We start from the raw sequence: 23606 nt of genomic DNA, 5'->3' as shown, positions 1-23606 counted from the left end.
TTTCTTTCCACGTGCATCACTGACCATCAGATCTTGTTTCCAACAAATCTGGGTCATCTGTCGTGCGAAGTGTTGGATCAATCACGAAGGAAAATTAGGGTCATTCGTTTGGTAACACGCGAATCGCTAGCATGATAGCCACATGTGGAGTACCTACTAACACAATCACCATATGACGTGATCTGGGCGGCCCTGTTGTTGAGTCAACCATCCCATAGGACTTATCTTCTCATAATTATAGAGTGACCCCTAGTCACCGAAATCTTTTCAGATGGGGCTGTTTTAATTTTGAAATGGCCTTTATTTCAAAATTTTATTTCCAAAAAGGTTGAAATTAATTATTTTGAATATTCTTTTACATTTTTAGTTGTTTTTTTAACATTTTGTTTGTTAATCCTTTTGATTTTAAATTGTAGAATACATTGTAAATAAAACTTATACTTTATTAGGTGGTGAAATTAAATCATTTTTAGTTCTGAATATTATACTCAACATCAGATCCTAATTGTCCAATTCTTTTGGGTTGTTAAAGAAGTGGTCATAACAATGCATTCACTAGGTGATCTAGAACGAAAGCATACAAACTTATTCACGTCTGGAGTAGGTGTCATTATCCATCAACAAGTAGGGTTCACCATGAAACTCGTCGAATTTTAGCCACACACACACCTTTCCCTCCTTGATTCACGAGTAAACGAGTTAAGCGTATGAACAAATTATCTAATCTTCTTATTGCACAATTCCAATATATATCTTAACTTAAGATTCATAATTCCTACACACAATCAACTATAAATACATACACTATTACACACATACAAAAATTACACATTCACACATATAATAACATGTGTATACATATAAATACACACACTTACCTATAGTTTATATATATAAATTCACACAGTATACATACATATACATATACATTACACCAATACACCTCATCACGCCACACCACATACAGTAAATAATCCATTCAAGCCTTTGTTATTATTAGTTCTATTCTTATCAATTCCTACCTATAAAAAAATATGTACATTACATAATTTATACATATATATTTATATATATCATTTATAATTTATATACACACTAATATGTCTCCGTACGGAATTAACTCAATTTTTACCTACGATTTGATTAGAAAAGCTTTCGGGATCCTTTCTGACTTGGTCTATAGTTCTCTTTCAATCACGATTATCACTTATATTTCGATTCTTCCCTTCTAAAAGGAACATCGGCTCTAATAGTTCCATCTCCGTCTACCAAAACAACTGGAAATGTTTCAAAAAAAGTAGGCATACGACGTACAAAAAGTTCACGCCCTTCTTTATCTCTAAAGATAGGGTGTCCTAACCACCCAACAGCTATTCCATCCCCGTTGTCCATTGAACCCGCTTTGAATAATCCCCCTTTCGCCGAATTATTGCCGATGTAATCATAAAAAGCTAATTTTTCAGGAATTTTAGACCAAGCTTCTGATAAACTTTGATTTTCGGCTAGCCCAACACTAATTCTTCGATATATTTCTTGCTGGAAGTATGCCTGATCCCATTGATAACGAGTAAGACCAAATAATTCGATGGGGGTAGTTGCTGAACCATACCACAATGTTTCTCTTGTTAACAAACAATATACACTATTTATTAACTGACTAATAATTTCGAAATGATATAAAATGAAAGAAAAAATTGATTTTACCTTTGACACGTAATCCAGGTTCATCGAAGTCACCGCACACCACCACACGCCACCATATATGCCACCAACAAAATGGTCGCGCATTGCCATATGCACCATTGCCAGAATGATCATGCATTGCCACACGCGCCACCGTTGGAATGACCACGCTTTGCCGCACATGCCACCACTGGAAACAGCATGCGCCACCACGTTTTCGCTGCTGGCACCACCACGTGCTGCCGTGAAGGACTGAAATTCACTGTGAAAGCTTACAACACCTTAGACTTGGAGCGGAACCACCATGAAGTCGATTGGGATATGGCTCACAGTAAGGTTGGCTAGATCTCAAAAACTCACGACACCTCATATTTGGAGCGAAACTGCTAGATCAAGCCCGACACTATGCCTGGTTTTTTTTTCTCTGGGCATGCATGAATTTGCTTCCCAATCGAAGCTCCATCGCGTTGTCGGCTTGCCCCTAAGCTACGATAGGCCGATTGCTTTGATCGAATTCCTTTATTTTCTTCATCTTCTCATTCTTCTTCTTTTTCTTTTTCTTCTTCTTCTTCTTTCTTTCCTGCGACAATCTCCTCTCCCATTGCATGATGCTGCCTCTTCTCCTTTTTGGTTTCTTATACTCCCTTCCTTTTTGGTTAGCCACGCATAGATATTCCTATCGGTCGTGTCGCCCCCTCTTCCCCTCGACCTCTCTCTCTCTGTGACTCTCCCTTAACCCCAACGCCGCTCGGTCTCCCCTCTCTCTTCCTTCCCACACGACGTCTCTTCCTCCATTGAATTTTGGCATCTCTTCCTTCCTGCTCCGCCTCTGCGATTGGCTAGCTTTAACACCTCACCTACTGAGATGTCAATTTTTTTATAAATTATAGATTGGTCCCGTTTTAAAATATTTAATTCATTTTAGTCTTTTTTAATCACAAAAAACCCTAAAATTTTAAATTTTCTTTATTTAAGCATCTAAAGCCTTAATTCATATATTTTTGTGTTTACTTTAATTTATAAATTAGTATTACTATCATTACTTTTAATTTACAAAAGTTGATGTGAAATACACTGATCCCTTTAAAAAATATGTATAGTATATAAATAACAATAGCTTGCACTATTTTCATTATTTTTTTATCAAAATTTTTTAATAATGATGGATATCTTCATCTATTGGCTGAGCCAAAGGGGGAAAATGTTAGCGGCTACAAGAGATCAGCACAATAATATATGTTAGCATTGTGGGCAAATTATTTTGTGTTGTATCAATACAAATAAACAAAAGAATGATGGTGACTATATATACATATACATATACATATAGTTGCCACGGTACTGAAGGCTATTTTTATAACAAAAGCTAGAATTTTATTTTTAAAAAATAAAAGGTAAAATAATGATGGCAGGTGCATAGCCTAAAATAACTAGACAACCTTATAAGGTTAATTGGGACAACACGCAATAGAATTTGAATCTATAAAAGACAAACTCAATGTTGAAGGTAATGAATCCCAATTTTTAATTACATACGTATATAAATATTTATATGTGTATGTTCTATTTTTTAATGCTCTCAATTAAACAACCCAACAAACAAAAATCATGGATAAGGTGCAATCCTCATTGTGTAACTTTTATTTGTCACTAGTAACTTAATAATGCATAATATATATATATATATATGTATATAGTTAAAACTACTGGTGTATTTTAGTGTATATGAGTTTGTTTTTGTTCTTTCTTGAGGCGGCTGGCTAAATAATTTGTGAAAAGAGGAGATCAAATTCTGAACCACTTGCTCAGAAAACGAGAGGAGTTATCAAACAACTTAATGTTTTTTAAAAATATTTTAAAAAACTCACTCTATTATTGCATCTAAAATTCAACATTGTGCGAATAACTTACTAACTCCTGACTTTGTATATACCCCAACATTTGTCTTTTCTCTTTTGAGACATTGAGTTTGAGTACACATATATACCCATATACCTATATATATAGATAGGATGGACCCATGAAGATTAGTAGTGCCTTTAAGAAAATAATGTAGCCAATTAGCAATTAATATTGCATGTGTGAAAGGAAAGAAACTCAAATATCGATTCTCAGGAATTGTTTGTTGGACTTATTGTAAACTTACGTAATCCATTAGCATAATGATTCTTTGCATAAAAGTTAAGGGTCTCAAGAATTACTTGAATTTTTTTTTTTGTTTTTTGTTTTTGAAAAACAAGAAGCAAAATTCATTTAAATTATTCCAATAACAGACAGTTGTTAGTCGTAATTAAGTAACTCATGAGCTACTTGAATTTATATCAACAAAATTGTTCGTATGTTTTTTTTTTTTTGGGGTACAAGGCATAATCACATAATTTTAGTGGAAGAGAAATTACGAAATTGAGATTTCAAATCTGAATGGAAATATGAATTATTTGTAAGTAAACAAACTATTGATCTATGTTTTTGGTCTAATAAAGATTTTTTTACAGTTTATGAGTAAACCAGCCACCATTAAAATATTTCAGAAAATAAAATCTTCTACGATATCATATCGCTTACATTTAAATTGGTAATATGTCTGTGGGCAGGTGAAATTAAAGGCGCAATTAACTTCCAAGAACTTAGTCTTCTCTCTCATATCGACATGTGAATAATATTTTACTTACTCAACCCCAGGCCTGCTACTACCGGGGACAACTGACAACAACAAAGCATATATACTATACTACTTACACGCTGGTTTTGTAGTCAGTTGAAACAATCTCCTCATTTGCTGCAGCAACACCCCAGGTTTCAACACGGTTGTTTTGAATAATGTAATAAATTTTTAATCTTCTCTTTAACTACATAATATAAAATAGCTATCAATCTAGAGTGAGACAATTTTGAAAATTGAATGTTTTCTTTCATTTATTTTTCCTCTGTTTGTCAATCTAAACCTTTAAACCAATGTTTTACAATGAATAAAAACTTCAATTACGACCCAAGAATTTATTATGTTCTGCCCCCTCACAATGTTTATAATAAATTCAGCATATCATACAATCTCACAGTCCTACTATTCTTTACAACATATTACCTAGCCTATGTGACTCACATAGTTGAATCCAGGAACATCAAAATACAATTTCAAGTCTGCCTTGTTGACAAACTCAGTCGTGGGAATCAGCTTTCACTTCTGCTCTGACCGTAGCAAGGAAGAAGAAGCTCCTCCCTCGATATTCCTTCCCGATGCTGAGGATGACAATTCAACAGTCTGAAGAGATGAAGACGATGATGGAGCCGGAGCAGAGGCTGCAAATGTTGAGAGGGCGCTTATGTTACTGCTCAAGTGTATGCTGGTTCCGCTCATGGAACCTTCAGTAACGGCTTTTGGAGCTGGTGGCTTCTCAATCTCTGTAATTCCCTCTAGCATCTGCACCACTTTCCCCATCATTGGTCTTTGAGATGGCTGTTCCTGTATGCACCAGAAACTGACTTGAATTGCCCTCATCACTTGCTCCATATTGATTTCCTGGTCAACAAGTCTTTTGTCGATGATTGCCTGCAAATTGCCCTTCTCAAACTCTTCATATGCCCACACAGAGAACTTTTTTCGATTCGTTTCGTCTGAGACTTCAAAATTTCTTCTCCCACTCACTATTTCTAGCAAAACCATGCCATAGCTGTAAACATCAGATTTTGACGTGATTGGGAGATTAGCAAGCCATTCTGGTGCTAAGTACCCTCTTGTTCCCCTAACACTTGTCAAGGTTCTATACCTATGATCTTTGGGGTTTATCAGTTTAGCGAGGCCAAAGTCTGAAACTTTGGCATTGTAATTCTCATCCAAGAGAATATTTTCAGGTTTTATATCACAATGAACAATGCAGTCTCTACACTCCTCATGAAGGTATGTGATCCCCCTTGCAGTTCCAAGAGCAATGTTAAATCTGTACTCCCAGTTCAACAACTTTCCAGACTGTTCTTCTGCGGCAAAAAGGAAATTATCAAGTGACCCATTTTTCATGAATTCATACACTAAAAGTCTATGCCTTCCTTCTGAGCAAAACCCAATCAATCTCACCAGATTCAAATGGTGGGTGCTGCTTATTGTAGCAACCTCCATTCGAAACTGCTTCTCTCCCTGCTCGATGCCCTCAAGCTGCTTCACTGCAACAATTGTTCTATTAGCTAGAATACCTCTGTACACAGCACCAAACCCTCCAGCTCCAAGCTTCTCCTTGAACCCTTTTGTGGAGCGCTGCAGCTCCTTGTGGGAAAACTGCACTGGTGCACCAGATGCATACTCAAGAAGGGCATATTGGGCTGATAACCCACCAAATTTAGGACTATTTCTACAACACCACCACCAGAAACCACCTTCCAGTGCAACTAAAATCAAAAGGGTAACTATAACCACAACCACAACAATCCAAGCCTGCAATTTCCAACCCTTACTGTTCCCTGCAGCCTGTGATAATGGTGAGGGATTAGGGGAAACTGGTTCACAGACCTTAACAAAAGAAGTGCTGGGCAGAACTGGGTTTTTATACCCGCTAACAAAACCTGGTGTCTTCATGATACAGACTCCAGTTCCATCTGATACAGAAGTGGAAGCGGTACAAGAACCGCTGAGAAGACAATTGGACCTGCAACCTGAAATGCCCATGAAGAAAGTCTGATCTTTTAACTCAGGAGGGTATGTCAAGAACTTGGCATGCTCCAATGTCAGCATTGCTTGATTACCAGGACAGTTATCCAGCTCCACTTTCCTCTTACATCCTTTTCTCGCTTTATTCACATCGATGGGCTCGAAATTCAGAGATGGGCATCCGCAAATCGGATTTGAATCGTTGTAGCTGCAAATCCCCATGGTTCCACAGTACCCAAATACTTGACACTGATCACTAACAGCCGCCCATCTCGCAGATATAGTTCCGGAATCTCTAGGGGAGCTGTAAATCCTCAGATTCCCATCATTGTCTAATCTCAAAAACCTCAATATATCACTGCCTTCTCCGTAATCGCTACTGTAAGCAACAATAGCTCCGCTGGTCAAATTCGAATCGAAGATTGACATGACCCCGTTAGGTTGCAAACTCAAGCTGGGAGAAGTCAAATTGGTGTCTATGGAGGAGTTCGACGCCTGGTTCCAGTACACAATAGTCTTATTCCATGTCAAAGTGAGATTACCATTTGTTTGAAGCGAAAACGAGTAAAGCCCAGATCGCAAAGTTTGACCCACACTGAAATTCTGTGTTGGGACGACGGTGTCAGTGGGGTCCTCGAAGGAAGACCAGACGACAACGCTTTTGTTGTTGAGGAGTACGAGGTTGCCGGAGTCGTCGAGTGAGCCCGAGGAGACACCAAGATTTTCAGTGCGGGAATCCCAGATGGTGGAGCCGGAGCCGTTGACAAGACGGAGCGATCCGGTAGGAAGAAGGCGGAGGACTCCACCGGAGTCTACCTCACCGGCAGACCAAACGGCGACTCCGCCAGAGTAGGTGATGGTGGCGAGGAAAGTGGGCGGGGAGGTGGCGGGGACGACGGGGAGGAATGAGAGAGAGAAAGTGGAGTCGGGAGAGGATAGAGACTGGTTTTGATAGGAGGCGTGGAGTGAGAAACCCAGAGGGATGATGGAGGAGAGAGAGGTGGTGAAAGAAAAGAAAGGTAAGAGGAAAAGAGATAAGAGGAGGTGAGATTGCATAGCCATGTTTGTGGAGGTCTCTAGCTATGGCGACTCCGGTGCGAAGTGGGTGCTCCTCTCCTCATCGGGGGTTTTGGGTTGGGGAGAAATGGGAAAAGGAGCAGGTTTTGGTGGTAGACTTATTGACTGGAAAAAGGAGTTGGGTGGACAGTTGTTTTTGGTTTTCGTGGGTCCCAGGCCTCCCCCCCTTGTTATCACTTGAAAATCCTTTCCTGTAATTATCACTCATTTTGTTACGTGCGAGGGTTTCCGTTCCCCTTTACTAGTTATTAGATTTGTGTGGCACCATAATTTTATTTATGATTATGTAAATATCATTTACATGAATTAAAACTACATATAAATACATTACTATACTTTTAATTTTTTGTAAAAAATCTGGGTGAATGAAATTATTTTCTTGTGAAAGATTATGGGTATTGATATTTTTAATAAAAATAACCAACGTATAAAATTTTGTCCTTGAGAAAATAACTTTTTGATATGAGAATTCCTTGTTAAATCAACAAATTCGTTCGTATTCAAAGATTGACCCATTCCAAGGGATTCCTCTCAGACTAATTGTTGCACTTATATTAGTTGAAAATTCAATCTATAATTTATCAAATAATATAATTATTAACGCCCACATAAATATAAAAAGAATTTTCCTTTTTAGTCAGATATCTTGAGTTAAAGAAACATCATAAAATGTAATTATACACTTTAAAAAAAAAAACCAATTTATTTATTTATTTATTTTTTTATTAAAAAAAAAAGCAAAATTTGGTCTTCCTCTTAAGCAATTTAGACATAAAGTACATAATTTTAATTTCATACTATCTTCTAATTATATTTAAATTATTTTATTTTGTTTAATTTTAATTAGTAATCTATTATTTTGTGTTATTTTATTTTATTCTGTATAATTTATTTCAAATTATTTCTCATCTTTTAATTTTAATTTTATTTTTGTTTTTTGTGTTAAGTCGTAAAATTCTATTATTTTGTATTACTAAAATTTAGTACCTCTTGTGTCATACTTTTGTGTCAATTTACATCTTTTATTATATTTATTTTTTTTATTTATTAATTTATATTGAAAAGTATATTTAAAATTTTAACAATAAAAAATATTTTTGATTTTTATTAAAATTTTAAAAAGTAATTTTGTTAAACACTTTTTTTAAAAAAAAACAATAATATTTTTTACATTATAATAAAAAATAATTATTTTTAATAGTACTTTTAAAACTTATAATATTAACAAACCTCCGATCAATACATACATACTAAAATTACTCAAATAAATGGTCGGACACAATTACAGTACGACTTTAACTATTTGATAAAATATATGTAGAAGAAGCGTAAAATACCAAGACAATATATATTAAACAATGAATATTGTTTTGTTAAGGTCAAAATATTACAGGTTACCACAAAATTGATCAGCACGTACAGCCTGCATCTTCTTTTAACATGAAAACATAACCAAACATTTATACCACTTAAAAACTGACAGCAAATATGCACTTACTAAAAATTAATAATTGTATTGACTCCCTCTTATTCTTATCCCATTCCACACACGCTTGCTCCTCTCTTTTTCATGTGTTTGTAAGAACACACGTACATGAGCCTCTATTTTTAGACACTGGAGAATTCAGAAGCAGTTTATTTTAGAAAGAAAATTAAACCCAAAAATAGCTCTTTCAAATTTCAAACGGTTAACCAGAAATATAAAACTTGTAAACACTTGGTTCTTTTTAATGGTAAAACATTACGAGGAAGCTGAAGAGAGGTCTCGAGACCTCTCATCAGGTAGTAATTAATTCATTAGCTATTAAAAATTTACTTTTTGTCAAATTATATATTCAAATAACCTTTTTGCTTCCTGATCTTCATCTTCCTCTCTGTGTGTGTGTGTGTGTGCGTGCATATATATATAGATTTAATTTTGGAAGAGATTTTTGGTAAAAAGAAAATTTTGAAATTTTGGAGAAGAGAGAAGAAAATAAGAATGTGGCTACCCAGGGGAAATATTCCAGCAAAGAAGGGAACCAGAAATGGGTTGGTGGCAGTAGCAATAGACAAAGACAAAGGAAGCCAACAGGCCCTGAAATGGGCAGCTGAAACTCTTCTTTCCAGAGGCCAAACTGCTGTTTTGATCCATGTTCTTCAAAAATCATCCAATTTACCCGGTATCTACAAATCCGATTTAGTAAATTATTTATTTAATTGAGAAATTCTAGGTAATTTCATATAAAAAAATTTAACTCAAATTTCATGTGTGATTTTATTTTATATTTTAAAGAAAAATATTATTATTTTTTCCAAACACATGAAAAAGAGTACGAAGAAATTATGATCGGCATGGCAGGTCAGGGGCAAGGCAACGAGCACATTGGAGGAGGGCCTATGTCACAAAAGCAGGTAACCGAGAAGCTGAGCGGGGAAATTTTCCTCCCCTTCCACTGCTATTGCACTCGTAAAGATGTAAGCTTCTTATGTAATTTTGATTTAATTAATTATCTTTTTCTTTGAATAATATTAATTTGGTGCTAATTACAAGAATTTATATAATCAGATACACTGCTTTGATGTGGTACTGGAAGACACAGACACAGTCAGGGCATTAACAGATTATGTGGCTTACGCTGCAATTGAGAATCTGGTTCTTGGTTCCCCTTCAAAGCATGGATTTATGAGGTACCCACATCTTCTCCTTTCAACTTTTTATCCGTACACATACCTCTATGTAATAACTTTTTCAATTTTTAAAAAAACAAATTGTAATTACAATTGTTTCTCAAAGAAACCCACTTATAGTTTGATCGACTAATTTGATAATTTGTCAAAAAAAAAAAAGGCTGAGGATGATTAAATCTAACTCCCGTTCTTGGTACAGACGGTTCAGGGCAGATGTTCCTAGTGGCGTCTCAAAAGGAGCACCGGATTTCTGCACTGTATACGTCATCTCCAAAGGGAAAGTGTCTTCAGTACGGCATGCCTCTCACTCAGCCTCATATACTTCTCCATTGTTAAGTCAGATAGAGAACCAAATTTCTGAGGATAATCACAGTAGTCTTAGAGGTATTTTCCCCTTAACAAATCTTTTCAATCTCAAGTTTTGTCTTCCAAAATTATCCTCAAATTACTGTAACTGTTCCATAGAGCGAATGTCATCCAAACTTGGAAACACATCGGTTCGCGAAGTTCGTTCAAAGTAAGTCTTAATATCATAATCACTCATTTGGTTTAGTTATCCCTTTACCTCATTACTCAAACATCTATATTTAAATCCAAAGAAAGTAAGTGAATAAAAAATTGAACTGAATGGACCGGAGTAGTTTGATTTTGGTTGGTCTAATGAGATGTTATTTGATCAATCTAACAGGTCACCTTTTGGAAAAAGAGGGTATACAAAGCCACCATTTTCAGATTTATCAGAATCAGAAACTGATATATCATTTGTCAGCTCAGACAGGACGAGCACGGACCATGCCTCTTCTTTCCCTTACAGTTGTACTGATTCAATGCCAACTTCACGACCTTCCACTAGCTCGGAACAGAGTCTTGCCCTTGGACATCTCAATCTAGGATTCAAGTTCAGTGACCAAATTTCTCTACATGATTTATCACCAGTTTCCCAAGAAAGCGGTAGATTGTCGTGTGCTTCATGTTCGTATTCATCGCAAAGCATGGTAATTACCTGATAAATTACGTTGGGAATGAATTGGTTAATATTAAAAAAATAATTATTAATATCAAACAGGAAGATATTGAAGGTGAGATGAGGAGACTGAAAATGGAGCTAAAGCAGACGATGGATTTGTATAATACAGCATGCAAAGAAGCACTTACTGCAAACCACAAGGCAATGTCTATGGTGGAGCAAGAGAGACTTAAGTACAAGGCGGCAATGGAAGCAGCAGAGGCAGCAAAAAGATTAGCAGAGCTGGAAGCACAGAAAAGAACGAGTGCAGAAAAGAAAGCCCTTAAAGAATGTGAAGAAATGAAAAAGGTTCTGGATACTTTATCCAATAATAGCATGAGGTACAGGAGATATACAATTGAGGAGATTGAAGCAGCCACCGAAGGCTTCTCTGAATCTCGGAAGATTGGAGAAGGCGGGTACGGTCTTGTCTATAAATGTTATCTTGATCATACACCTGTGGCTGTAAAGGTTCTTCGCCCTGATGCAGTTCAAGGAACCTCACAATTCAAGAAAGAGGTGAGAGCATTTGATTTCTCAAGTCAATTTTTATCTTGATCATACTAATGAGATTTTAGAACAATAATGCAGATTGAAGTACTTAGCTGCATAAGGCATCCAAACATGGTACTTCTTCTGGGAGCCTGTCCAGAGTATGGCATTCTAGTTTATGAATATATGGCGAAAGGAAGTCTAGAAGATCGATTGTTCCGGAAAGGGAATACACCGGTGTTGTCATGGCAGCTCAGATTCCAAATTGCTGCAGATATTGCCACAGGTTTGCTCTTTCTCCATCAGACCAAGCCAGAGCCATTGGTTCACAGAGACCTGAAACCAGCAAATATATTGCTAGACCAAAACTATGTGAGTAAAATAAGCGATGTGGGATTAGCCAGATTAGTCCCTGCAGTGGCTGAGAATGTAACTCAGTACCGAATGACTAGCATGGCTGGAACATTCTGCTATATTGATCCAGAGTACCAACAAACAGGAATGCTTGGTGTAAAATCTGACTTATATTCATTAGGAATATTGCTTCTGCAACTTCTTACAGCACAAAATCCAATGGGATTAGCTCATTATGTTGAACATTCAATCAAGAAAGGAACATTTGAATCAATGCTCGATCCGAAGGTGACTGATTGGCCTGTTGATGCAGCCTTGTGTTTAGCCAAGGTAGCACTCCAGTGTGCAGAATTGAGAAGGAAAGATAGGCCGGATCTTGGCAAAGTCGTGCTGCCGGAACTTTGTAAATTGAGAGAATTAGCTCAAGAAAATATGGGCAGCATCATTCCATGCGGTAGCAGTGCAGGCCCATCCCCTCACAACAGCCAAGTTTCCTCACACCAGGTGACTTGATATGCAACAATATCATACAAAATGTGGCATCTAATTACAAATATATATATATATATAGTTGTATATATTAAAATCGGTTTTGCAGGATGTGATGAGCGATCCTCACTATGTACCTTCGGAAAGCTCAAAGACAACACTATAAACCGCTTCATCAGAACTAGATAAATAATAAGTATGCATACATTTTCGCTTAAAATATTCAGAGAAGCATATCAATGAATAATTATAATGATTTTATATTTCTTTCATCATGCAGGCTGACCTAATCACGAGTTGTAACTTGACATTTTTCCTTACCACCCAGGTATCTTAACTTGCCTCTTCTCTTCTTCTTCTTCTTCTTCTTTTCTTTTTCTTATCATATATGTATATATACATTTACTTGTGTGTTATAATATCACTTTTAGGTTGCGTGCATAAAGAGAGACAAACATATCAATCAACAGACAGACATATTAATCACGAGTTGTAATATTAGCATTTTTCCTTACCACCCAGGTAAAAATAACTTGCCTCTTCTTCTTCTTCTTATCATATATATCATATGCATTTATTTATTTATTGTAATATTACATACAGGTTGTGCATAAAAAGAAACAGACATACTGTAACACTCAAGTATTTTAATTTTATTCTTATTATTATTATTTATTTTATTTTCTTTTTTTTTTTTGTATTTGAATTTTTTAAATTTTTAATTAATTTAATTTGATTTAATTTAATTTAATTTAATGAAAATAAAAAATAATAATAATGATAAAATTAGGTAAAAATATTATTTGAATTTAATTGAAATTGATTTTTGGAGAAAATGGGTGAAAATTTGGATTATGTTGGTGTTTTTGAAAAGAAAATCAAAAATTGGGGGTCAAAACGCAATTTAGAAAAGTTGTGCCACGTCAGCGGCCCGTTCAACAGCCCCGGCCAACCAGGACACGCCGTGTGGCAAGGAAACGCTGACCAAGGGACGGGCCACGTGGGCAATCCGCGTGCGCGCGATCGGACGGCCCAGATCCGTTCCCCTGTGTACAGACGGGCCAGATCAAACGTGCGCACGGACGGCCCAGATTGCATCGCGATGGACGGTCCAAATTTAATCTCAATTAAATCGCGATCGGACGGTTCAGATTAAAAGGCAAAGGGTATAAATAACCTCACCCACACCTGACCACAAAACCCTAGCTGTCAGTGCCTCGCCGGAGAAGAAGAACCAAATGCCGGAAGAGCCGGCCGCCGGAAGAGCTCGCCGACGCACCGGAAAAATTTTCGATCGCCGATCGAGGTAAATTTTCTCTCCTGGCTCGTTTTTCGATGCTGAGTCCGCCTATGGCCAAATCGGAGCCAAACCACCAGCCGAAGTCCAGCGGCGTCGTCGCGCCCCCCCTCTGTTTTTGCCTCCGATGAGGCCCTTCCCGACCTCCGTTCGATGCAAATTTTATACCACTGTGATCACTGGTCTTTTCTCTACAGGTTGATCGGAGCCAAACATCAAAACGCGACTCACGCCGGAGGAGCCGCCGCACCCGAGAGCACCGTCGCCGGTAAGTTTCGATTTTTCGTGATTTTTTGGCCCCCGAGGGCCCTAGAGTTGTTTTATCGCAGGGATCGATGCAAGTGTGGCCGAATTCGGCCGAAAACGGCCAACCCGATGCGGATCGTCGCCACAAGCGGCGGCGCCGTCGCTGGAGCACGGCGGAGCCACCGTGCCGGAATTCCGATATTGGCCGAAAGGGGCCCTAGGTCTGATTTGAGATTTTTTGGGACGTGTAGGTACCGGTAGTGCGTTTTAGTTTTCCGGAAAAAATCCAGGAAAATTAGGGACAGCCTGTAGGCACACTGTAGAGTCGAATTCAGACCCCAAAACAGGTAAAGACCCCTCACCCTATTTCCTATCACGGTATTAAAGCTAAATAAATAATTAAACTGTACTTTGTGACTTTATAGATGTATAATTGATTAAGGTTGTCAATGGAGCCCGAGTCTAACACAGTATTGGTCTGTTATTATTTGATCTATTTTTCAGTATTAAATGCAGCATGATGTTTGATGTAATTATATTATGGTATCGTATGCATGAACTATGATTTCTTTTATTATGGTTTGAATTATGGTGAACCCGGTACTGTATTGTCTTATTTGGTGTCGATGACTGGTTTATATGTTTGTGTATGATTGGATGAGTAAGACCAAAGAAAATAGCAAAAAGGTTATGTGAATTGATGAGTGGATAATGTGGACAGCCTGACTCTATCTTGGGAGATGGTGAACGGACCGAGTCCGTAGGGAACCCTACCGGGAACGTGGTCTCTCATACCAGACGGGGTATGGAGACCTTATGTGTTTTGGCGCCCATACCGGACGGGGTATAGGGACGGCCCGTTTCACCATCATACCGGACGAGATATTGAGGTTCATGGTTTTGGCGCCCATACCGGACAGGGTATGGGGACGGCCCTGGAATCAGGTTGTAAATGTTAATGGTTCACGTGTAGCAGGGACCCCCTATGGATCCCCAGAGATACTAGTAGGCTGGTAAAAGAGGAAATCTATTTTTTGATGATTGAAATGTAAAGGCATGATATGTGTTATGTTATAAAGTGTGTATGATTTCATGATATTATAAGGTTATTGTTTTCATATGCTGTTTTCATGGATCTCACCGAGGTAAGTGGACAATAAAGGTTTTTATGTTAATAAACGAGTTCGTTATAAATTATACTCCATTAGTCATTTTTGTTTTCTACCCACATTTACTTCCGTGGCGGGGAGATAGTGTGATGTCTTTACTGGGCTGGTGTAACTCATCCCTTATATAACCATTTCAGATCAGGAAGACGTTGTTCCCGAGCCCGTTCCGCAGGAAGACGGCGAAGGAGACGCCTAAAGACTTTATAGTTATATTTATAGTTTTTATTTCGAGTATCTCTTTTAGTTAGTTTGTTCCTTCATGTTTTGAGTACGTTTTGGTTATTATGTAAGGGATGTTAATCAAAATTTTTATTATGCTTCCGCAATTGAGATTTTTAATACATATATTTCATTTAAATCTTCGGGGTCGTACAGTTGGTATCAGAGTCGCGTTCCTCGAACCCATCCCTTACACAATAATGCTTAGAGAAATATTCACCAATAAACCATTACTCAACCATTCCTTATGAAATGCAGGTGCAGAGAGATGAGGAGAGGAAGACACCCACTAAATCGAGCGGCCCGGGATAATTCACTTCGGGAGGATGTAGACAGGTTATTTGAGATGATGGAAGGATTCATAGCTGCCCAGCAAGGGCGAAAGGAGAGAAGGGAGTTACCCGACCCTCCTCCACTACCGTAGGTTGAGCCTCTGCTACAGCAGGCTGATCCCGAGCCACCCCGGCACGAGCCTGCTCCTCCACAATACCACCCGGCACCACTGCCGCAGTACAACCCGGTACCCCAGCCACGGTACCACCCGGCACCGCCACAACACGACCCAGTGCCCCCAGCATATCAGCAGGTGCCACCACAGGACCCCCCAGTCTATCCCCAGCCGGGTCCAGTCCCTCCTCCACGAGACCCCACTCCTTCCTTGATCGACTCGGGCTACATAGAAAGGTACAGGAGACTGAATCCCTCCACTTTTGCAGGGGGATCCTCTTTTGAAGAGGCCCAGTACTGGCTGGCGGAGACTAAGAGAGCTTTCAGGATCTTGGGAGTAGTTCCTGAGCAGAGAGCTGCCCTTGCTTCCTACATGTTGGTAGGGGAAGCAGGACGTTAGTGGGAGCTCAAGCAGACCATCCTGCCTACACCAGTCACTTGGAGGCAGTTCTTAGCGGTCTTCCATGCGAAGTATCTCCTTGAGCACATCCGATACCTAAAGGAAACGGAGTTTGTTCAACTGGTTCAGGGAAATATAACAGTATCAGAATATGCTCGTAAGTTCCTAGAGCTGGGCCGATACTCCCCGGAGACATTGATGGATGAGGGCCGAAAGGCCAGGAGATTCCAGTGGGGTCTCCGCCCAGAGATCAGGCAACACTTGTTAGTACTGGAGCTCAAGACATATTCAGCAGTCCTAGCAAAGGCGCAGATCGTGGAAAGAAGCTTCAGCACCCGTCCTCAGCCAGGAGGGAGTTCCCGACCCTCAGCTCCGTTCCGCAGGCCAGCACCTACTGCGCCTGCCCAACCAAATAAGAGGCCCAGACCAGCCATCCAGGCCCCTCCTCAAGCTCCAGGGGCAGCACGTGGGAAGATCTGTCAACACTGCGGCAAAGATCACGGGGACCGACCCTGCTACCGCCTCAATAACACTTGTCGCATTTGTGGCAGTGCCCAATATTATGCAAGAGAATGCCCGAGGAACCAGAATCAAGGGAGGCCTCCTATCTAGGGCAGAGCTTACAACCTTACCCAGCAGGATACCGACGCCGACTCGGATGTAGTACAGGGTATGTATACTATCTGTGATCATATTGCTCATGTTTTATTTGATACTAGTGCATCGCACTCTTTTGTTTCACATGCTTTTGCTTCCAAAATTAATGTATCACCTAAAAAACTTGATTCATTGTTGTTTGTGTCTACTGCCAGGGGTGAAACACTACTAGGGAAAGTTATCTATAGGGCTTGTACCGTGGAGATAGTAAATAGGAAACTGAGTGTAGACCTGATAAGATTAGACACGGGGGATTTTGATGTAATCTTAGGAATGGATTGGTTAGCGGCGTATCACGCCACCATAGATTCCTTTAACAAGAAAGTTGTATTTAATCCTCCTAACGAGGAGCCATTTACAAATTAATAAAATTATTCAGTACTTATTCCTTGATGGCAAGTTTTCTTAACTTCTAGTGCCTTACTCTTGCTGTTTTCTCTGACTAGGTAAGCCCAAGAAGGAAATTTGTATTCAAGAGATTCTGGTAGTCCGAGATTTTTCAGATGTGTTTCCGGACGAACTGCCCGGTCTGCCAGTGGACAGAGAAGTCGAGTTCACTATAGACCTACAGCCAGGTGCCCATCCCATTTCAGTTGCTCCTTACCACATGAGCTGCATTAAGATGGAAGAGCTGAGGAAACAGATCACTGAATTGCAAGACAATGGTTTTATTAGACACAGTGTGTCCCCTTGGGGTGCTGGAGTCACTTTTGCAAGGAAGAGAGATGGAACGTTGAGACTGTGAATTGATTACAGAGGATTGAACAAGGTTACGGTTAAAAACAAGTATCTCCTTCCCCGGATTGATGACCTCTTTGATCAGCTGCAGGGTGCACAGGTATTCTCTAAAATAGACCTACGATCAGGTTACCATTAGGTGAAGATAAGAACAGAAGACATTTCCAAGACGGCCTTCCGAACCAGGTACGGACACTATGAGTTCCTGGTCATGCCATTTGGGCTAACCAATGCCCCGGCAATCTTTATGGATCTGATGAACAGGGTCTTCAGAGAGTTCTTGGATCAATTTGTCATCGTGTTCATCGATGATATCTTAGTCTACTCAAAAAGCAGAGAAGAACATGCTCACTATCTTGCCCAAGTTTTGCAGGTCCTTAGAAATAAGAGATTATATGCGAAATTAAGTAAGTGTGGATTCTGGCTTGAGCAGACCGCCTTCCTAGGACACATCATATCGAAGGAAGGGGTATCAGTGAATCCCGAAAAGGTTGAACCGGTACTTGGCTGGGAGAAGCTGACATCAGTTAAGGAAATCCATAGCTTCCTGGGAATGACAGGTTATTACCGCAGGTTCGTTGAAGGATTCTCCAGTCTAGCAGCTCCTCTAACTCGACTCACAAAGAAGAATGCCAAGTTTGAGTGGAATGAAGACTGTGAAAGAAGTTTTTCAGAATTAAAAAAACGGCTGACCACTGCACCTGTGCTGGCTTTACCGAGTGGATCGGGAGGATATAGAGTTTATAGTGATGCCTCCTATCTGGGCCTGAGTTGTGTCCTAATGCAGCATGGAAAGGCTATAACATACGGGTCCAGACAGTTAAAGAATCATGAGAAGAACTATCCCACCCATAACTTGGAGCTTGTCGCAATCATTCACGCCTTAAAAACCTGGCACCATTATTTATACGGAGAGACCTTTCAGATCTATACCGATTATAAGAGTTTGAAATACATATTCACTCAGAAGGATCTCAATATGCGTCAGAAAAGGTGGATGGAACTCCTTAAGGACTATGATTGTGATATCTTATACCATCCGGGTGATGGCAACGTGGTAGCAGATGCCCTCAACAGGAAAAGTGCAGGTATCTTAGCCCATTTGATGGTTTCAGAATACAGACCAATTGGGGCCACGCAACAGGTTCGACTTCATGATCTGAAGAGAATCACATGTTTGGGCCGCCTGACAGTCTAGCCTGAGTTAATCCAGAGAATAAGGGAAGCCCAGACAGTTGACCCCATCCTGGTAGCCCGCAAGAAGGATGCAGAACAGGGAGGGAGCTCAGAATTCTGAATCTCTGCCGATGGATTACTTCGTTTACAAGACAGGGTGTGTGTCCCAGATGACAGTGAATTAAAAAGAGACATCATGACGGAGTCCCATAGCTCGAAATTTGGCATGCATCCAAGAAGCACCAAAATGTACCAAAGCATGCAACCCCAGTTTTGGTGGCATAGGATGAAGAGAGACATAGCCGACTTTGTATCTAAATGCTTGGTATGTCCGCAGGTCAAGGCAGAGCATCAGCGCCCAGGTGGGTTACTTCAGCCTTTACCGATCCCGGAGTGGAAGTGGGAACATATCACCATGGACTTCGTATCGGGGCTACCCAAGGCACGTTCAGGACATGATGCCATATGGGTAATCGTTGACCGACTTACCAAGTCTTCCCACTTCCTAGCCATCAAGATGACCAATTCATTGGACAAGTTGGCAATGATGTATATCCGGGAGATAGTCATATTGCATGGGGTTCCAGTGAGAGTAGTATCCGACAGGGATCCCAGGTTCACTTCTCGGTTTTGGAGTAGCTTCCAGCAAGCTATGGGAACAAAGCTGTCTCTTAGTACTGCCTTCCATCCCCAAACTGATGGACAATCAGAGAGGACAATTCGTACGTTTGAGGATATGCTCCGAGCTTGTGCCCTGGACTCTGGGGGCCATTGGGACGACCATCTACCCCTGATAGAGTTTGCCTACAACAACAGCTACTAAGCAAGCATCAACATGACTCCATATGAGGCGTTATATGGGCGCCCGTGCAGGTCACCGATTTGTTGGGAGGAAGTGGGCGATAGAATATTGTTCGGCCCGAAGTTGGTGGAAGAGACCACGTCCAAAATAGTTAAAATCAGAAAGAACATTCAGACAGCTCAAAGTAGGCAGAAGAGTTATGCAGATACCCGGAGGAGAGACCTAGCATTTGAGAAAGGCGATCGGGTGTTTCTTAAGGTCACTCCTTTCAAGGGAATTAGTAGGTTCGGCAGGAGAGGAAAATTAAACCCCCGATATATTGGACCCTTTGAAATCTTAGATAGGATTGGTACTGCTGCATACAGACTAGCACTGCCTCCAGAGATCTCCAGAGTCCATAACATGTTCCACGTATCCATGCTACGTAAGTACAACCCAGACCCTTCTCATGTCTTGGCTCATGAACCGCTTCCACTCCAAGAAAACTTGTCTTATGAAGAAGTACCAGTCGGTATCGCGGACCGAAACAGTAGAATACTCCGCAGCCAGAAAATATCATTTGTAAAGGTCGTGTGGCAGAACCACACGCCACATGGGAGCTAGAATCAGAATTTAGAGCCCAGTATCCCCATTTGTTCGACCAAGAGTAAGAGGCAAATTTGAGGGACCAAATTTCTTTAAGGGAGGAGAGTTGTAACACCCAAATATTTTAATTTTATTCTTATTATTATTATTTTTATTTTATTTTTCTTTTTTTTGTATTTGAATTTTTTAGATTTTTAATTAATTTGATTTGATTTAATTTAATTTAATTTAATGAAAATAAAATTAATAATAATGATAAAATTGGGTAAAAATATTATTTGGATTTAATTGAAATTGATTTTTGGGAAAAATGGGTGAAAATTTGGATTCTGCGGGTGTTTTTGAAACGAAAATCAGAAACCGGGGGTCAAAACGTAATTTAAAAAGTTGTGCCACGTCAGCACCCACGTCAGCACCCACGTCAGCGGCCCGATCAGCAGCCCCGGCCAACCAGGACACGCCGCGTGGCAAGGAAATGCTGACCAGGGGACGGGCCACGTGGGCGATCCGCGTGCGCGTGATCGGACGGCCCAGATCCATTCCCGCGCGCACGGGCGGGCCAGATCAAACGTGCGCACGAACTACCCAGATGCACGCGTACGAACGGCTCAGATTCAATCAGGCACGGACGGCCCAGATTGCATCGCGATGGACGGCGCAGATTTAATCCCAATTAAATCGCGATTGGACGGTCTAGATTTAATCTTGATGGACGGTTGAGATTAAAAGGAAAATGGTATAAATAACCCCACCTACACCTGACCACAAAACCCTAGCCGCCAATGCCTCGCTGGAGAAGAAGTACCAGACGCTGGAGGAGCCGGCCACCGCCACCCGCTGCTGCACCGGGGAAGTTTTCGACCGTCGATCGAGGTAAATTTTCTCCCCATTGCTTGTTTTTCGATGCTGAGTCCGCCTATTGCCAAATCGGAGCTAAACGACCGGCCAAACGGCCGAAAAACCTAGCCGAAGTCCAGCGGCGCCGCCGCGCCCCCCCTCTGTTTTTGCCTCCGACGAGGCCGTTCCTGACCTCCATTCGATGCAAATTTTATACCACTATGATCACCGTTCTTTTCTCTACAGATTGATCGGAGCCAAACATCAAAACGCGACTCACGCTGGAGGAGCCGCCGCTGGTAAGTTTCGATTTTTCATGATTTTTTGGCCCCCCGAGAGCCCTAGGGTTGTTTTATCACAGGGATCGATGCAAGTGTGGTCGAATTCGACCGAAAACGGCCAACCCGAGGCGGATCGTCGCCGGAGCACGGCGGAGCCACCGTGTCGGAATTTCGATATTGGTCGAAAGGAGCCCCAGGTCTGATTTGAGATTTTTTGGGACGTGCAGGTACCAGTAGTGCGTTTCAGTTTTCTGGAGAAAATTCAGGGAAATTAGGGACAGCCTGTAGGCACACTGTAGAGTCGAATTTAGACCCCAAAATAGGTGAGGACCCCTCACCCTATTTTCTATCACGGTATTAAAGCTAAATAAATAACTAAACTGTACTTTGTGACTTTATAGATGTATAATTGATTAAGGTTGCCAATAGAGCCCGAGTCTAACACAGTGTTGGTTTGTTATTGTTTGATCTATTTTTCAGTATTAAATGCAGCATGATGTTTGATGTAATTATGTTATGGTCTCGTATGCATGAACTATGGTTTCTTTTATTATGGTTTGAATTATGGTGAACCCGGTACTGTATTGTCTTATTTGGTGTCGATGACTGGTTTGCATGTTTGTGTATGATTGGATGAGTGAGACCAAGGAAAATGGTAAAAAGGTTATGTGAATTGATGAGTGGATAATGTGGACAGCCTGACTAGATATCCTGGGAGATGGTGGACGGACCGAGTCCGTAGGGAATCCTACCGGGAACGTGGTCTCTCATACCGGACGGGGTATGGAGACCTTATGTGTTTTGGCGCCCATACCGAACGGAGTATGGGGACGGCCCATTTCACCCTCATACCGGACGGGGTATTGAGGTTCATGATTTTGGCGCCCATACCGGACAGGGTATGGGGACGGCCCTGGAATCAGGTTGTAAATATTAATGGTTCACGTGTAGCAGAGACCCCCTATGGATCCCCAGAGATACTAGTAGGCTGGTAAAAGAGGAAATCTGTTTTCTGATGATTGAAATGTAAAGGCATGATATGTGTTATGTTATAAAATGTGTATGATTTCATGATATTATAAGGTTATTGTTTTCATATGTTGTTTTCATGGATCTCACCGAGGTAAGTGGACAGTAAAGGTTTTTATGTTAATAAACGAGTTCGTTATAAATTATACTCCATTAGTCATTTTTGTTTTCTACCCACATTTACTTCCTTGGCAGTGAGATAGTGTGATGTTTTTACTGGGCTGGTGTAGCTCATCCCTTATATAACCATTTCAGATCAGGAAGATGTTGTTCCCGAGCCCGTTCTGCAGGAAGACGGCGAAGGGGACGCCTAAAGACTTTATAGTTATATTTATAGTTTTTATTTCGAGTATTTCTTTTAGTTAGTTTGTTCCTTCATGTTTTGAGTACGTTTTGGTTATTGTGTAAGAGATGTTAATCAAAAATTTTATCACGCTTCTGTAATTGAGATTTTTAATACATATATTTCATTTAAATCTCTGGGGCCGTTACACATATCAACAGAAGGTCGTAGCTTATCATTCTTTTCAATTCTTTTCCTTCGTGTATATATATATTAGTGGTGCGAGTGTGTATATATATTTTTTCAAGATATGGTACGAGTGTATATGAGATTTTGATAAATACAATCTTGTAATATTCTTTTCCTGAAACTAATTTTGTATCTTGCTAAACCTATTCTCTTGTGAAGGTATTTGAGCAAAAATGAATTAATTGTTTATTCAAATCTTGGTAAGCCTAAAATATAGTTTAATTATCAAATTTCAACATGTATTATTTTGTAAAGATAATCACATATATATTGGTCTTACCATATCATTAATATCATATTTTGATCATCATTAATATCATATTTTGATGATCCAACGATCAAGAACATTTTAAATTAAATCATAAAAAGTTTTACTGTCACTATTAAAATTTTCATCTTAATGTAAAGTCTCTAAATTTAATTAATGATTTTACGATATAAATTAAATAACAAAATAATAAATATTAAAAATATTATTATCATATATTAAAATAAATTATTAAAAAATATATTTAATATATTACATTAATAATTAAATATTATGTATAATAATTATATACTAACAATTTTGACCTTAAAATTATTAACCCACCACTTCTTCTATATTACTTTCACAAAATGTTGCTACCAATTTGCTTCCAATAATTACAAGTTCAACTTGTTACTTTTGTTTCTAAGTGTGATAATTTCTCTTTTTGAAAAAAAATTATAAGGTATGAAAATCTTTAAAGCAACAAAAGTATTTACAAAATTTTTTAGTATTTATAACTAGACACTTTAG

At 39.6% G+C, this 23606-nt stretch overlaps 2 protein-coding genes across 6 annotated transcripts; one reads left to right on the top strand and one right to left on the bottom strand.

Moving 5' to 3' along the window:
* Positions 1-4653: 4653 nt before the first annotated feature.
* On the bottom strand, positions 4654-7518 carry LOC110813280 (lectin protein kinase family protein). Its single transcript, XM_022040350.2, has one exon. The coding sequence runs from the start codon at positions 7382-7384 to the stop codon at positions 4862-4864; it is 2523 nt and encodes an 840-aa protein (XP_021896042.2). The 5' UTR covers positions 7385-7518; the 3' UTR covers positions 4654-4861.
* Positions 7519-9055: 1537 nt separating this feature from the next.
* Positions 9056-22769, top strand: LOC110813229 (U-box domain-containing protein 34). Of its 5 annotated transcripts, XM_088220590.1 has the most exons (15): positions 9056-9181; positions 9310-9561; positions 9741-9856; positions 9948-10069; positions 10269-10453; positions 10535-10586; positions 10758-11064; positions 11136-11594; positions 11667-12425; positions 12520-12606; positions 12691-12738; positions 12842-12932; positions 13014-14300; positions 15600-16858; positions 22549-22769. In XM_088220590.1, the coding sequence occupies exons 1-10, from the start codon at positions 9130-9132 to the stop codon at positions 12574-12576; spliced, it is 2361 nt and encodes a 786-aa protein (XP_088076716.1). In that variant the 5' UTR covers positions 9056-9129; the 3' UTR covers positions 12577-12606; positions 12691-12738; positions 12842-12932; positions 13014-14300; positions 15600-16858; positions 22549-22769. The 5 variants fall into 5 exon arrangements, with proteins under 5 accessions (XP_088076716.1, XP_088076721.1, XP_021895963.2 ...); XM_088220595.1 differs by lacking the exons at positions 13014-14300; positions 22549-22769 and adding an exon at positions 17292-17381; XM_022040271.2 differs by lacking the exons at positions 13014-14300; positions 15600-16858.
* The last annotated feature ends 837 nt before the right edge of the window (positions 22770-23606 follow it).

This window comes from Carica papaya, chromosome 1 (genome assembly GCF_054855325.1).
Source record: "Carica papaya isolate Zhongbai chromosome 1, ASM5485532v1, whole genome shotgun sequence".
NCBI classification, from domain to species: domain Eukaryota; kingdom Viridiplantae; phylum Streptophyta; class Magnoliopsida; order Brassicales; family Caricaceae; genus Carica; species Carica papaya.
This window is presented reverse-complemented; position numbering and strand designations above follow the sequence as displayed.

Bases quoted from the DNA above. Each gene is read 5' to 3' on its own strand.
- LOC110813229 (XM_022040271.2), top strand. From the start codon at position 9,130: ATGGTAAAACATTACGAGGAAGCTGAAGAGAGGTCTCGAGACCTCTCA. The intron at 9,562-9,740 runs GTATCTACAAAT...TCGGCATGGCAG, and splicing joins AAAATCATCCAATTTACCCG to GTCAGGGGCAAGGCAACGAG. The intron at 11,065-11,135 runs GTAATTACCTGA...AATATCAAACAG, and splicing joins CGTATTCATCGCAAAGCATG to GAAGATATTGAAGGTGAGAT.
- LOC110813280 (XM_022040350.2), bottom strand. From the start codon at position 7,384: ATGGCTATGCAATCTCACCTCCTCTTATCTCTTTTCCTCTTACCTTTC.